The sequence below is a fragment of the Augochlora pura genome, chromosome 6 (assembly GCF_028453695.1).
Source record: "Augochlora pura isolate Apur16 chromosome 6, APUR_v2.2.1, whole genome shotgun sequence".
NCBI lineage: Eukaryota > Metazoa > Arthropoda > Insecta > Hymenoptera > Halictidae > Augochlora > Augochlora pura.
In genome coordinates, this window is record NC_135777.1 from 16,874,567 (window position 1) to 16,889,748 (window position 15,182).

Here is a 15,182-nt window from a genome sequence, read left to right on the forward strand (position 1 = left end):
TTCGCAAAGCAACTTACGTTTTTCTTCGTTTATCTTTAAGGACCGCACACGTTTAAACGCTTATAGTATTTCGCTACGCCGAAACTAAAGTACATTCGTAAGAGTAACAAAAGCCCCGACCGAAAGAAACCAATAAGACTTTTTCTTTGAATTATTATCAACGTCGAACAACAAGGAATTCAAACTCGAAAGCTCATATAAGTTACTCTGATATTCGTTGAACCAAATGAGAGAAAAAAAAATGCGAATCATTGAAATACACGTAGGCCGAAACGATTTGTCGCGCGTGGTGCAATGTATATGACGCTCGATGTAGCCACGAAACAAATAGAATTGTAATATTAAATTGTAATGTTTAACGGATAAAAGGGATTTACAGAATAAAAAGAAAGACTAAAGATTTCAATGTACCGCGTCGGTGTTACGAGGCGTGGCGCACGCGCGGAACGTGGCAGTCGTGCGGGGCGAAGTTATTGCGAATCTACCATAGAAATGTCAGTTGGCTATGCGAGTGGCGTATATGTACGTATAGATTATAGTAATGTCAAACACCGAGGAGCAAACGGAAAGATGGCGTTCGGGCCGTAATTTCGCGATGCATGGGATATAGTTTATAAATGGGGTGTCTCGCGTTCCCAAGGGATTTATCGAAGCCGTAATATTATCGTGCGATGTGACTACGCTGATCGCGGCCGTCTCTTCAAGCAAATCGTGTCAAGAACGGAGGAACAACGCAAGAGAGGGAGAAGAAGGGAAAAGTGAGAAAGAGAACGGACATCCACTTTATACGTAACGAGTGTTGAAGCGGTTCATTGCTCCGCTCTAACTTGTCTCCAAGATGGATTGGAACTCGATCGCGATGGCAAACCTTCACTTAACGATCCCCGAGCACCAGTACTACGAAGACATTTTTGGTTATTGTTGCGAAAACACTGACAGCGAGAGTGTGCCGGGGATCAAAGTCATCGAGCTGTTACAGTCGGCGAATTTGCCAGGTCTTGTCACGATGGAGGTAAATCATATCTACTTTTCACGCTTAGCTTGTCAGCTATTGGTTTTCTGTCAACCACGCGATCGAAATGCTATGGTCCTACGGTGACGATTAATTACGACAAGGTGGTCGCCCTAATGTGTCATAACGTGTCGTGATGTCGGCAAATTCTGGAAATTGAAGAAGGTTAGGTTGTAACAGGAATCGTAAGCAAATTATTAACTGTATCGTTAAGTTACAAATTAAACCGCTACATCTTCGTGCCTTTGAATGAATAGTAAAGCGAGTGTGAAGTATTTCAATGATCGTTCGTCACGGATTACTGGCACGAATACGCAATATTAATTAACATGTATGATTGATAAATTGATTAGCCGTTTATTGCTCGTGAAGGTTGTGGTAACTTTTGTAAATGGTTCTGTACATCGATGATACAAACGTTATCAAAATATTACAAATTCCGATGCTTTACTCAATGTGCAGGTTTATTGGTATCATTATAAAAACGATATTTGTTAATGCAATAAAGTTCAATCATTTATTATGTCCTGTTTGAATTCTAAGTAAGTCTTGTACAAACTATTGCTACCAGATAGTTATCGTTCATAAATAAAATCTGTATAATAGTTTTAAGGATCTTCATAGTGTTACCAAGTAGTGTTAAAACATTTTACCAATGTTAAATGTCAATGACAACATTTCAAATCCTTATACTTTGTAGATACTGTATATTTGCTGTGGAGCCGATGCACAATGCTTTGCGACACATCTTGGAAAGAAACAATTTTATGGGTTATTGAAACTTGTGGCAGCTCACCAAGCAGGATTTAATATTCACAAAAACTTAATTACCATGCCATTGGATGGCATAACTCTGCCAAAATTTACTTGGCCAACATCGGGAGACAAAAATGATAGGAGAATTACTTCTGAAAGTACCACAGAAAGTGAAAGCGAGGAGGAATCTCCAAGAGAAAGTGGTGGTAGTACTGATTCACCCACACCTACAAACAGTGTAATACAAGATAGGAATAATGATATAAGTAGTAAAGCGATAATACACTCTGTTATTGAGGATTGGCCAGGATTGTCCGACGAGTTAAGACAATTATTAGGTACAGAAGAAGAAAGTTCAGAACGCCATAGCAGCGATGAAGGTGATGGTGATGCAAAAAATTCGGAATTTCCACCAGAGGTGTGGATAATTACTGATGAACAATGTGAATATTACACTACTCAATTTTCAAAGCTGCAATTAGATTCTGATGGACTTTTGCATGGTCACATTGCCAGAACATTTTTTCAAAGATCTAGACTTCCTCAGAAAGAACTAAGTCACATTTGGCGGCTGGCAGATATAACTAGAGATGGGGCATTGAGTTTAGAAGAATTTCTTGTAGCTATGCATTTGGTTGTATTACGAAGACATAATGTGCCTCTACCTCATGTTTTACCGTTACCTTTATTAAATCCATTGTTGAGGCAGAAAACTGAACGACCGCTAATTCCATCAAATCCAACTACTCAAAAAATTGTATCTAATAATACCAATAAAACTATAAAAAACAATAAAGTCAGAGAATGGACGAAGTTTGTAGACTCGCCGGCTGGAACTAGTAGTTCTCTTACCATACCAGGTTTGCAGTTAGTAAATTTTGATTTCCAAAAGTCTGACGTTGAAAAGGATCCCAAAATTTTACATCCTGTACCATTACGCTTAACACCTGAGGCAGCTATCCTTGCATCTGGAGCAAATGGTAATAATAATAGTTGCACTACATTAGGAGATGATGATCTCCAACATACTGCGACAGCATTGCTCCAACGACCTTTAATAAAAAAGCCATCCGCCCTTAACGAAGAAGGGATCATTGTAACTCCAAAGAAGGAGCCGCCGCCGCCACCACCGCCCAGGCCATATAGAACACATGCAAGAAGCTCTAGTCTCGATCTTAATAAATTAGGTATATATTGCTACCAATTCTCTGCAATAATTTTCATCTGTGGCTGTGAAGGCAAAGTTTTATGCTTCAAACTGTGCACATTCTTGTAGGGAAAAATGGTCAAAGTTTCCTTGGAGCACCTCCATTAATACCACCTAGAATCTCACCTGGAATTGTAAGTACATACCCTGTTTAGTTTGAACTTGCTTAATTACTCTAAGGATTGAAATTAAAATTATAGGTTCATATATTAATTGTGTTTAATTAAGCTGCTTATCATGGATCTGCGCAGTAGATATTTTGTATATAATTATATGATTTTGTGGATTCTAAATATTATAAAGTGTAGGCAAAATTATTATTATAAACAGAAATTTGTTATATATCTCTACTACAGACTTCACCTCGAAAGTTGGTTGGGCAAAAGAGTGAGGGAGAGGGACAAAAAACTTTAAGTGATAATCAAAATTTTGTCGCTGATTTTTCTCACTTTTCTCCAAAGAGCGAACTACCTGAAAATCCATCTTTGGAAACCATTACTCCTCAACCACAACAATTTACTGGTGTTTGTGGTGCATTCCATATTTATAGAAAACCAAGTCCAAGTAAGTTTTATGTCCAGCTGTTATTGATTTTCAAGTTTCCCTTGTAAATTAAACGTAATCGTTCCAGAACGAGAAGGAGGTGAAGAAGACACTCCCAAGGATGAAGTGGAAGAATCAAAAAAGCTAACACTACAAGAGTTGCGAGAAAAGAACACGGAGTTGCGATTAGTCTGCGAGGAATTGACACGGGAGCTAGCTAGCGCACTCCAGGAACGTATAAACCTCCGTGCAAAACTTTTACTTTTAACATGATGGAATATGTTACCATTCGTGAACGCTCCAACCTGTGAGATATCGATTTTTCCCAAATTCACCGTAAACTCATGTATTTGATACATCATTCTAGTCTAGAATTTTTTCCTTTTTCAATGAAGTCTCGTGTACTCATAATCATTAGCGTAACCAAAACGTTAAAATTGCGAAACAAGTATCAATAGAAATTGTATGCAGTCTATGCAAAAAGTAAGCTGTTCGATCTGTTCTCATCGCTGTTACTTGGTGTTTCAAAAATCAGTTGCCCTTTAATCGTGTATTTATGTACCTTTAAACCTTTGGCGGTTGTAGCGCATTTAAATGTTGCCACCTAATCAGTTGAAGTTACTTTAACCCGTTCAGTGAACGATAAAATACATGTTGCAATTTAGATTCGCATCACAATTATTTTTAAACAGAGATAAAAAGATTTTTTAAAAGACTTGTTTATCTGTAGTTCTTAAGAAAAGGTATGTATAGGCTATCGATGAATGAGATATTTAAAACGAACTATTTAAAGCATCTGGATGTAAACCGTGTTTTTACGGAATATTATCTACTGATGACCTAACAATTTTCACTATATTACTGTAGGTGAATTCAACAACTGTCAGAGGGTTAATAATATAGTGATATACAAAATGGTTTACGCAACTAGAAAAAGCTATATCTTCTCATCGTAATTAAAAAAATATTTTTTTAAAAAGTAAATGATTCGAAAAAGGCTCTACACTTTTAGAATTGCATTGTTCCGTAAATGTAACTAGGCACATGGATTTTACATTTGCATTATTTTTTCAAATAGGATCATATATTTCTTCTTGAGTCCATCAAATCGTTACACACGTAAACAAGTATTGCCGTAGAACAGTAAAAAATGTTATCACACGCTATTGATATCGAAAAAAAATGGATTGGAATATTTTTAAATTTTTTAATGAAAATATGTACTTAAAATTTTAATCTATTCACGAAGAATATATACGTTTGCATTCGAAAAAATAATGCAACTGAATAATCAGTATGCATCGTTTCACTTCGGAATCACTATGTTCCTTAAAATATAGTCCTTTCTAAAATAGTCATCTTTTTGCATTAATGTTTTTTTAATTACAATTGCAAATGAGTTGAGACTTGTTTCAGTTGCGCGAATATATTAATGAGATAGTTACAGATATTTATGTTGCGGCTTCATTAAAGAAGTTGAAGTTTTATAATGAAAATTTATAGTGAAATTTCTGAATATTGAAGTAAGACATTTCACGGTTACGCTATTATCCATGTTTTATCCTTTCTCACCAGCAATTCCAGTGTGCATTATTAAGAGCGCAAGTACAAGTATTGTAGCAACATCTGCCACTCTTTAACATTCGAATGTTACAGCATTTTAACGTTTAAATCATTTTGAGATCTTATATTTTTTATGCATAGTATTGTGCTGAATTGCTAAAATAGTTCTTTGTATGTATATAAGAGTCTTTTAAAAGTTGAATGTTTACATCGAGCAGTGATGAACGCTTGATGATTATTGTAAACTGCAAAATTATTATAGAAACATATTGTAAAAAAAATGAGCGATAGATGTTTATTGTTTACGATAACAAAATGAAACTGTATTTTCGTAACACTGTACAATCAAATTTTTCACAGCATGGCTATAGTTGAGAATCGGTATTCCTGAAAAAAAAGTGTTACAACGTATTTCGTTTCGTGATAGTAATTGTATATAGTCAATAGAGTTTAGAGCAAGGAATGAGAGAAAATGAAGTCTGCAGGAACAGAACATTCAGAGAATAAATATACTTTGAAAAAATGTTAATATCCTAACTCAATTTGTTGTTCTAATTTTGTTTCACTTTACATATTATTTAATGTATCACTTCGGATTTTAATATGAAATGTCACACTATAGGATTCACTATACTGCCTACGAGGATCATATAAATGTTTTGCGACTACAATGTTTATGAACCTATTGTTATTTGACAGATCATTGTAACCGGTACTGATTTAGTGTTGCTAGCAGAAGTTACTGTAACAAATTCCTTGTGCCATACAATACGATATTTTATTATTAATATTATAGCCACTGTTTGATGGCTAAAAAAAATAACACTGTCCTCTGGTTAAACGCTAAAGATAAATGTTTCATTCAAGAACTATAAGAAAAATCTTTTTGTAAGCGCATAGGCATTATGTAAAAGTTATATGAAATCGTTATTTACTCGTTCCCTTTATTAGTGTAATCCTGTAAAAATGTAACTATATACAGAAAAGTGAATATTTGGAGAATAAACAACCTCTTAGTTTCATAACAATTTTTATTGGTGTCAATGAATGATAGATATTAATGTTACAGAAAGAAATCGTAAATAATTTGATATCCTTCTTGCGAATGTTGAATGAATGACTGATAAAAATCGTTTAAAATTAACATACATTATCTAAGTAATACGGCACAAGAATACAATAACTCAAGTTACATAATGATTTCTGTTCATCACTTTTCAAACATGCATATTATATCTGCATCTATATCTTTACGTTATTAGCGGATGAATCCACAAATACTAATCAAAAATTCGAATTGCCAAATATTTTCGTCTTCAAAGTCGAATTTTATTTTGTACTTGATTTTGATGGTAAAATTGTATTTCTTGTGTGAAAAGAAATGTATGCTAAAATACCGTTTTGTTTTACATTTTCAATTTCTGCTTGAAAACGCTAATGGCTAGTCATAACGTCATTTAATCTGTATTATTCATACAACAACGATATGCTCGTATGATACAAATCATACAGAAACACTTTCAAAAGTATTACAGATGGACATACGAAAATCAACTTAGTTATCTTTCGTTTGAATGTACTTAATCAAGTCTACTACGCGGTTGGAGTACCCGTATTCGTTGTCATACCACGAAATCAGTTTAACGAAGTTATCGTTCAACGAAATACCAGCTTTAGCGTCGAAAATACTGGAGTGGTTATCACCAATGAAGTCAGATGAAACTACTTCATCCTCCGTGTAACCAAGGATGCCCTTCATGGGACCTTCGGCGGCCTCCTTAACCTTAGCCTTGATGGCATCGTAGGATGCGGGTTTGGCGAGTCTGACCGTCAAATCAACGACAGACACATTGTGCACTGGTACACGGAAAGCCATACCGGTCAGTTTTCCATTCAAAGCTGGAATGACTTTGCCAACAGCTTTAGCTGCACCAGTTGCAGCAGGAATAATGTTTTGTGCAGCACCACGTCCATCTCGCCACAGCTGTTAAACGATTCAAAAAATTGTAATATAATAAAACTAATAATATTAGTACCGGAAGGAAATAATATAAGAAAATTTCATATACCTTGCCAGATGGTCCATCAACAGTTTTTTGGGTAGCAGTAATAGCATGTACAGTAGTCATAAGACCTTCAACAATTTCGAAGTTGTCATTAATGACCTTAGCAAGAGGAGCCAAGCAGTTGGTGGTGCAAGAGGCATTGGAAATAACCTTGGCAGATGGGTCATAAGCTTCCAAGTTAACACCGACAACAAACATAGGTGCATCAGCTGATGGTGCAGAAATGATGACCTTCTTGGCACCACCTTCCAAATGAGCCTATAAAAATATAAATAAAACTGTTTCTTTAAGAAATTCGTTGATGAAACTTGAAAAGACACGGAGTTCTACATACCGAAGCTTTTTCTATGGTTGTGAAGACACCAGTGGATTCAACAACATATTCAGCACCAGCTTTTCCCCATGGAATGGATTTTGGTTCGCGTTCGCTGAATACGGCAATTTTATTGCCGTTAACAACTAAGCAACCATCTTGGGCTTTGATTTCTCCCTTGAATTTACCGTGGGTGGAGTCATATTTGAACATGTACACCATGTAGTCCAGACCAATGAACGGGTCGTTAATGGCCACAACCTATCACATTTGCAACAATTAACGATTAGGTTACTAAAAATTGACGAAATAAGAGCTTATTTTTTTAAAAGTATTTTCTAAATACCTGAGCTCCGCGTTCGATGGAAGCTCTGAGCACAAGGCGGCCAATACGGCCAAATCCGTTGATTCCAATTTTACTCATGGTGCTTTCTGAACAACTGGAAAATAAAGCAGATAATTTTGGATACCGAACTCTAGACCCAGCAGATACATATCGATTCTGATGAATAATTTTCTGTGCGCTAAGTAAAAGCGACCGGTGCAAAAATATCGAAGTTGATTTCATATCAAACAATGTCCTTTTCGAATAAGGTTAGTTCTTTCGATTTATTTCACATTCGTAAAGTGTGCTACGTTGATACTTTATGCATTAATGAGAAAAAATTAATGCGGGTGCATATTTGTAATTTGTATGCACGTATTAACTTTTTTTATTCATTTTACGTGCATTAATCTAATTATGTATGGTTGTGTTTTGTTGCAATGAGTCATAAACACCTATGCCAATTGCAGTTAGGTACGAAGACGCTAAATTTATTGAAATTTCATTTTAATACCACGAGAAAGATGCATGGAATTCATTACAGGCGAGAGTTTCATATTACAAGGTCATTCAAGGTCAGAAAGTCTAGTCGATAGCGTCTCTGAACTTATCCTCGAAATTGGACGTGACCTTCTGCACGTATGTGTACATCACGAAACGATTTCGATTTGTGAAATTATTAATTTAGTAGAAATTATATTTAGTATTTAGTAAAAGCTGCAGGTGTATGCAAATCTCGGATATAAGTAATATGACGTAACATTGACCGATACAAATGACAGCCGCACGATAAGCTATGAATATATTGAAATGATCCTAATGTCCACCTAGAGATGTTTCCAGATGAAAAATGACTTTATTACAATGATTACTTAACTACAAAACGAAACTGCTTTCTTATAGAAACTAATCTAAGACAAAACTGGTTCGTACGTCTGAAATACAAAATGGAAACTGCACGCCGAAAGTAACGTGCGAAATTACTGATTTCTAACCGACAATACACGGGCGAAACCTTTCATTTCGGTAATGTTCGTTTCGTAATATTAATAGGAACATACTAATCAATAATCCCAGACAACTAAACAAGTGATACAAACTTCGAGATTTCATTTGTTAATAGTCGGGGGAATATTATAAATTAAGTGGAAAATTTGTTCGCAGTTGTAGTGTAACAAATTTTTTAATCCTGAAAACTAGTTTAACAGATTGTATGAAGCGAACTTTCTGCTCGGCAGATGAATTCCGGTTTGGAAACAATTTCGGACATGGATTCCATTTGCCGAGCCACGTTTTCACGCAAATTCTATGACGAATATTAGATCCGTCTATGTATTATCCAAGTTCGATGCCGATTTTCACTGACGTCACATCAACCGGTGTGAATATCATGTATATGCACATGCTACGTAATTCCAGATATTATACCGGAAAGCAGTACCCTTTCTGCTTTGTTCTTTAATGGAGACGACACTGATAAAAAGGCCGGTAGATAGATGTATCAATTTAGCAAAACGAAGCACGTAAACCCGGTGAAGATATGCGAGCCCCGAAATAAAATGCAAATAAGGTCAGTTAGAGCGAAGCCGAAAAATCTAATGATACTTACGTGAAAAACGTACCACACGCTGCGATTACTACAGAAATAGTGTCATTTGAAGGGCAGAAAACGGTAATATAACAGGCGTTCGTTTCGGTGTATGCGCCGTAGTCGCTATGTAGGTTCGTGCATCGTCGGATACGTTCGGATCACGTGAACGTATAGCCTTATCGACGTATTTACAAGCCGCCAAACTCAAATCCTTTTTATTGTACATGAAGATAAAATAATCAGTTTAGATTACAAACGAAAGTGGATATAGTAGTGTTACAAACGAATTGGATCAATGACGTAATGATGTTTTATAACTCTAATATAAAGAATAAACTATGATAACTATAAGTAGTTTACGAACGGTTTAAGCGTATGTATCTCAAGTATTTTTAACAGGTACGTTGCACGGCTAAAGAATATGGCGAGAGCATAGAAATGTTCAACACATTTTTCTGTATCTATATTATGCAAAAAGACATTTATTTATTGTTGAAAATAAAGAGCGCACATGATTCTTACCGTTAGTGCCATAAGAAACAATGTGAAACACGGCACGAGTTATCGGAATTTTAAAACATAAAAATAGCGCCATTGCAAGTAGTGACAAAATATTGAATCTGCTTGCTAAAATCAGCTGTTGGTAATCTCATCTAAAAGTTTGAGTTTTTACCATTGGTGCTAACTTTGAATTTTGACTGAACTGCGCGAAGTGGGATGCGTATTAAAATGGTGCGAAATAAAAATGGGCAACGTGGTGAGAGGCAACCCTTGCTAAGAAAGGAAGAAAGAAAGAAAAGAAGGAATTGGAAAGGAATTCTTTTTCTTCAAAACAAGGAAGACTTATGCTACCAAGAATTCTTCAATTTCCAGGCGAAATCTTGGTACACTGGATATAGTCTTCTATGCAGTTTATAATTATTCCTATGAACACCATAATCGATAATTATAAAGTGGGAATTTAACTATAGGCAAGTAATATAAACAATGACATCATAGATTAAAAAATTTTATATTGCAAAATGTAAACTTGAAATTTTAATTAATGTTATTAGTACTAATGTAAAGATAGACGAAATTACCAACAGTCGATTTTAACAAATAGTTTGAACGCCTTGTCACTGCAGTTAATGGCGCTACATTTACGTTCAATATAAAATTTAATTCCCGCCGGATTTGACATTATACCTTATGATATTAGCGGTAAGAATCATGCGCACTCTTTATTTTTAACACTAAATAACCATTTTTTGCATAATATAAATGCAGAAACATCTCTAGAACATTTCCTTGTCCCCGAAATATTCTTTAAACCAGTAAATTAATAAATTTCATGGAACTTTTCATACTATCAAATTTGTCACTATACCCCTAAAAATATGCATAAGATATCTTAAAAATATTTTATTTATTTAGAGTTCCTTTCGTACTATCGTTTAAAAACTGGACATCTTTAAGACAAAAATTGTGTGAGAGCAATGTAAATAAAAATATTGAAACGCGAAGATTATCAAATGAAATAATAGTAACAGTAAAAATTAGAGATTAATTTGTTGGAGTCTCCTTAAAAAAATTCACTGCATAAAGTAAAGTGAAAGCAGGCTATGCAGCAAGACTAATTGCAGTCCTGATAAAAAGCATGGGGGCGGTGGATAAAAGGTGTGAAAATAATGGCGCAGCCATCGTAACACTGATAGAAAGCGCTTTCTTTAAAAACCAGTTTTTGTCAGTGAGTCATCATGTAATGCTACACGTTAATCCAACCGTACACCTTCGCAAGTCGAGTTCAAGAGCGCTGCAATGACCTTCCATGGTGTCATTGCGGTCACTAATTGTCGGCGAGTCTTATGAAAACTATACGACGGGCAATTACGACTTTTGAGCAGCGGAGACCTTTCGAGGTAGAAGTAAAGAGAACATAATGTTTCTTCTCAGTTTCTTGCAAATGCTTCCGCAAATCAACTGATGATAGATGTTTATGTAATGGATTGAGTCATGAAGGGAAAGAAGAATATCTTGAGATGACAGCCGGTTGTCATAAGAAAAATAATACCTCATATCTTATACCTTATAGTTATTTTATTAATTATTAGCTGCACAAACAGCTTCAAAGTATGTGAAGCATTTGTTTAAATTTTCGTTACGAATTCAGATAAAATAAGCTGAAACCATCATTATATTGTCACTGCAATTAATGGCGCTACTTTTACATATAAAATCAATTCACGCCGGATTTTACGTTATACCTTATGGTATTACCGGTAAGAATCACGTGCTCTCTTTATTTTGAACAATAAATAACCATTTTATGGTTACACAGAGAGACAAAAAAGCAAGTGGACACTATCTTTAAAGTTAACTGTGCAGAGCAAACAAAATGAAATCGCGATTATGTCTTTCGCAATGCTACACTCTAAAGAATCAATTTCAAAACTAATGGAAATCGCGGCTGTTTTATTCGCAACGCTAACTTTTGTCTCTGTTTACAATTTGACTAAAACAATGCGTAATTATTTCGCAACGCTATTTGCAAGTCGCGGACGTGCCCATCTGCGCTGATCGTTGGGGCGGCGAGGCGATATTCAATACTACAACTACTACTACACAGCTACTAATTTAATAATCGAGTACAATGACAAAGTAGTAACGACAATAGGGTGGCCTCTCACAACAGTTTGTTGGAGTGGCCTCTTCGGCAATTAGCCTCTTCTTCGGCGATCTCGCCTGACGAATCTAGAACCTTATACGTGCTCCGCATCGTTCGAATAAAGTTCGAATCGAACCCTTTGAACCCTGCCGTTAACCCCTCGCGCTACGACTTCCTTCGAAACTGCGTTCATTAGCACTTTTTCAATAAATGTATGCAGACACAGCAATCCATCGTGCTATTTGTACGGCCGACAGAATATATTGTGAACCGCGTGACGAGTTCAAGTTCAAGTTCAAGTTCAAATTAATCTATTACTTGATAATGTCGTTACGTAGAACAGATAACACTTTTTTCCTTGTTAAAGCGAAGCATGAAGCTGTGTTTTGAAAATGAAACTCGCGCGACGCGCCTGACGAATCTAGAACCTTATACGTGCTCCGCATCTTTCGAATAAAGTTCGAATCGAACCTTTGAACCCTGCCGTTAACCCCTCGCGCTACGACATTTGAGCAACAAACATTGAACCTTAGATTTCTGGAAATCCTATCTAAAAAAAAGTCATTAGTACCACGGACTAAGATTCTTTAAATTCATTGAAAGATAATTTATATCTAATAATAATAACGTACCGATAATTCAAAAATATGTTCAAATACTACATTTAATAATCTTATAATAACAGTTTCAGAATAACTTCAAAATATACTGATATACATTTAATAATGAGATCATTACAAGATAACGTGTAACATTCTTTTCCAATAATTTCTTCAAGAGGTTAAACAAATTATTACACCACTCTTAAAAATTGTTCTGTTTGTACGCTCGTGTTATTGTTAACATTGGACAGCTGTAACAGGAATCGCAAGGTAATATTTTGATAAGTCTGTTACAATAATTGTAACTGCAATCAACTGAAATCAAATGGATATTAAATGTCTAAAAAATTTATTTTAGGAATCTTTTTTAACATTATTGATAACAATATTTTTACTGTAATAACTTTGATCGTGCCAACTAATCGCAAACCAGTTTAAGGAAAAAGTTTTTCTCTCTGCAAAACAAGCGTAATTAGATTTGATACATGTCGTTGAACAGTGATTTATCATAAAAGCTGATCGCTATCGTGTAATTATGTTTCTTTCTGTTTGAGATACTTTTTCTCCGAATGTTGTAAACAATTACATGGTACACGACCAGGAATTTCCAAGATCGATCCGCTGTTTCCAGTCATCTAACAATGAACGTGACGCAGCTATTCAGATCAAGTTCAGTTTGCCTCGCAGTTCAACAGAAATCGTGTATCCGTTTATAAATTTTCAGTTTATAAATTTCAATCTAAACACGTGACATAATCTTGCGATATATCATATAATCCAATTTTCCAAGGATGAATAATTAGGAAGGTATTGTGTATATACAAATGGATATCCATATGTGTATATTATGATTATGTATATGACATTTGATTGTGTCATATTTACGAATTAAAATTTATAAACTAAAAGTTGAAAGTAATGTATATACAAATAGAAAAGTTTGTGTTACAAAAGTTGAAAGACTGCTGAAAATAATCGTCACCTAATTGTTACGAACATTCTATTTTTTATAGCATTGCTTCTGCGATCGCGATACTTGTGATTAGGATTATAATACAAAATATTTTGATATTATTCAAAATGAACTGCGCAGTATATACAGAATAGAAAGGAAGCATTGTGACGTATACTTTATTGATACATCATACCGTTTTGCGGGACGAACGCTGTTCGCGGCGCGCCGGTGACTAATCCGGCAGTAATTTAAAAAGTCCCCGTGTCTACGTAAACGCACAGGATGTCCAATTCACCTGGCGGTGGATACTGCAATCTTATATCCTAGTATTATCACTAGTCGAAGTCAATTAAACCAGTAAACTCTACTCCAGGTTGTTCTAGGAACACCGCTTATGGAGATGAACGCATGGTTGATATCATTTTATGATTGATCGCAGGAAGATTTACGTCAATGACGTCAATACGCGAGTTTCCCGAAACGATGCCGAAATAACCCGTTCGCATGACGTTTGTCGTAATTGAGGTTTTTTTTTTCTTCTGTTCTATTTCGAACCGAGATCCAACGACGGGATCACGTTCTATCATTGTCCGATCTCTGATTTTCCCAAGAGCATGCGCGAACACGAGATCTAACTTACAAATTACATTTTAAATACTAATTTTATCATTTTGTTTTGTTAATTTTTGTAATTCTGTACATTACAGACGTGCATTCATGAGTTATTCAGGATAAATATTATAATAATTATCGTTAAAAATCTGGATATGTTATAACATTTGTAAAGCAAGCGAGGTTATAGAAACATAACACAACGGTTACAGACAACTCGATCATTTTTAATATACAATTACATATAATGTATTATACGCAGTTTCGTGTTAAATTATCACTATACTTTCGCAATATTGTGGTTATAAATAGCAAACGGAAATGATGTTCAACTCTAACTTGCGAAAGTCGACTTGGCGATTTTTAAAAGAAACTTATACACATTCGTATATAACATTAATGATCGGAGATCATTAGAATCGAAGATCGATGGTCCTACATAAATATGTACGATACCAGCAACACCTATGAAACACGTAATACATTCTCAACGTAATAACGATGTACGAACATATCGATTTGTAGCTAACGTTCCTAATAACTTAATGGTATTCCAAATAACAGTTAAGTACCTTTTAATTCGGGGAAGCCTAGAATCGATTAATTTCGCCTAATGGCGCTTCATTAGCAAATAATGTATTCGATTTGTGGGAAAAACACGTAAGCAGAATATCTCCGGAAATAAGAAAATTGTAGGTGCAATTATGCAGGTTCAAGGAATACCCGAGTTTCTCAAGCGTTCGCGAATGATGAACCTGCGATCACGTTTTCGATTCGATTAAACTCCGGCAGGCTTCAGCTATTCCACGCTGCAGCATCTACGTCGCGGAACAAGCTCTAACAGAACGAAACAAAAAAAAAAAAAAAGAAAAAAAAGAACACATTGAAACAACTCCCCGTCATTTTTCATTGTCGGTTGCCTCTTTTCGATGCACGCTGAACATTGTTATTATCGATTTCCTTAGTATTCGCAGGCAGAATTCGCTTCGA

The 15,182-nt window shown here is 35.3% G+C and overlaps 2 protein-coding genes across 3 annotated transcripts; one reads left to right on the forward strand and one right to left on the reverse strand.

Moving 5' to 3' along the window:
* Positions 1 to 514: 514 nt before the first annotated feature.
* On the forward strand, positions 515 to 6,463 carry Reps (RALBP1 associated Eps domain containing). 2 transcript variants are annotated; one of them, XM_078184147.1, is made up of 5 exons: positions 515 to 1,012; positions 1,713 to 2,955; positions 3,045 to 3,109; positions 3,332 to 3,539; positions 3,607 to 6,463. In XM_078184147.1, the coding sequence occupies exons 1-5, from the start codon at positions 839 to 841 to the stop codon at positions 3,789 to 3,791; spliced, it is 1,875 nt and encodes a 624-aa protein (XP_078040273.1). In that variant the 5' UTR covers positions 515 to 838; the 3' UTR covers positions 3,792 to 6,463. The 2 variants fall into 2 exon arrangements, with proteins under 2 accessions (XP_078040273.1, XP_078040274.1); XM_078184148.1 differs by having other exon boundaries at positions 3,437 to 3,539.
* On the reverse strand, positions 6,095 to 9,508 carry LOC144471764 (glyceraldehyde-3-phosphate dehydrogenase 2). Its single transcript, XM_078184149.1, has 5 exons — positions 9,395 to 9,508; positions 7,807 to 7,900; positions 7,482 to 7,721; positions 7,151 to 7,405; positions 6,095 to 7,065 (listed from the first exon to the last, which is right to left on the reverse strand). The coding sequence occupies exons 2-5, from the start codon at positions 7,882 to 7,884 to the stop codon at positions 6,637 to 6,639; spliced, it is 1,002 nt and encodes a 333-aa protein (XP_078040275.1). The 5' UTR covers positions 7,885 to 7,900; positions 9,395 to 9,508; the 3' UTR covers positions 6,095 to 6,636.
* Between the last annotated feature and the right edge of the window lie 5,674 nt (positions 9,509 to 15,182).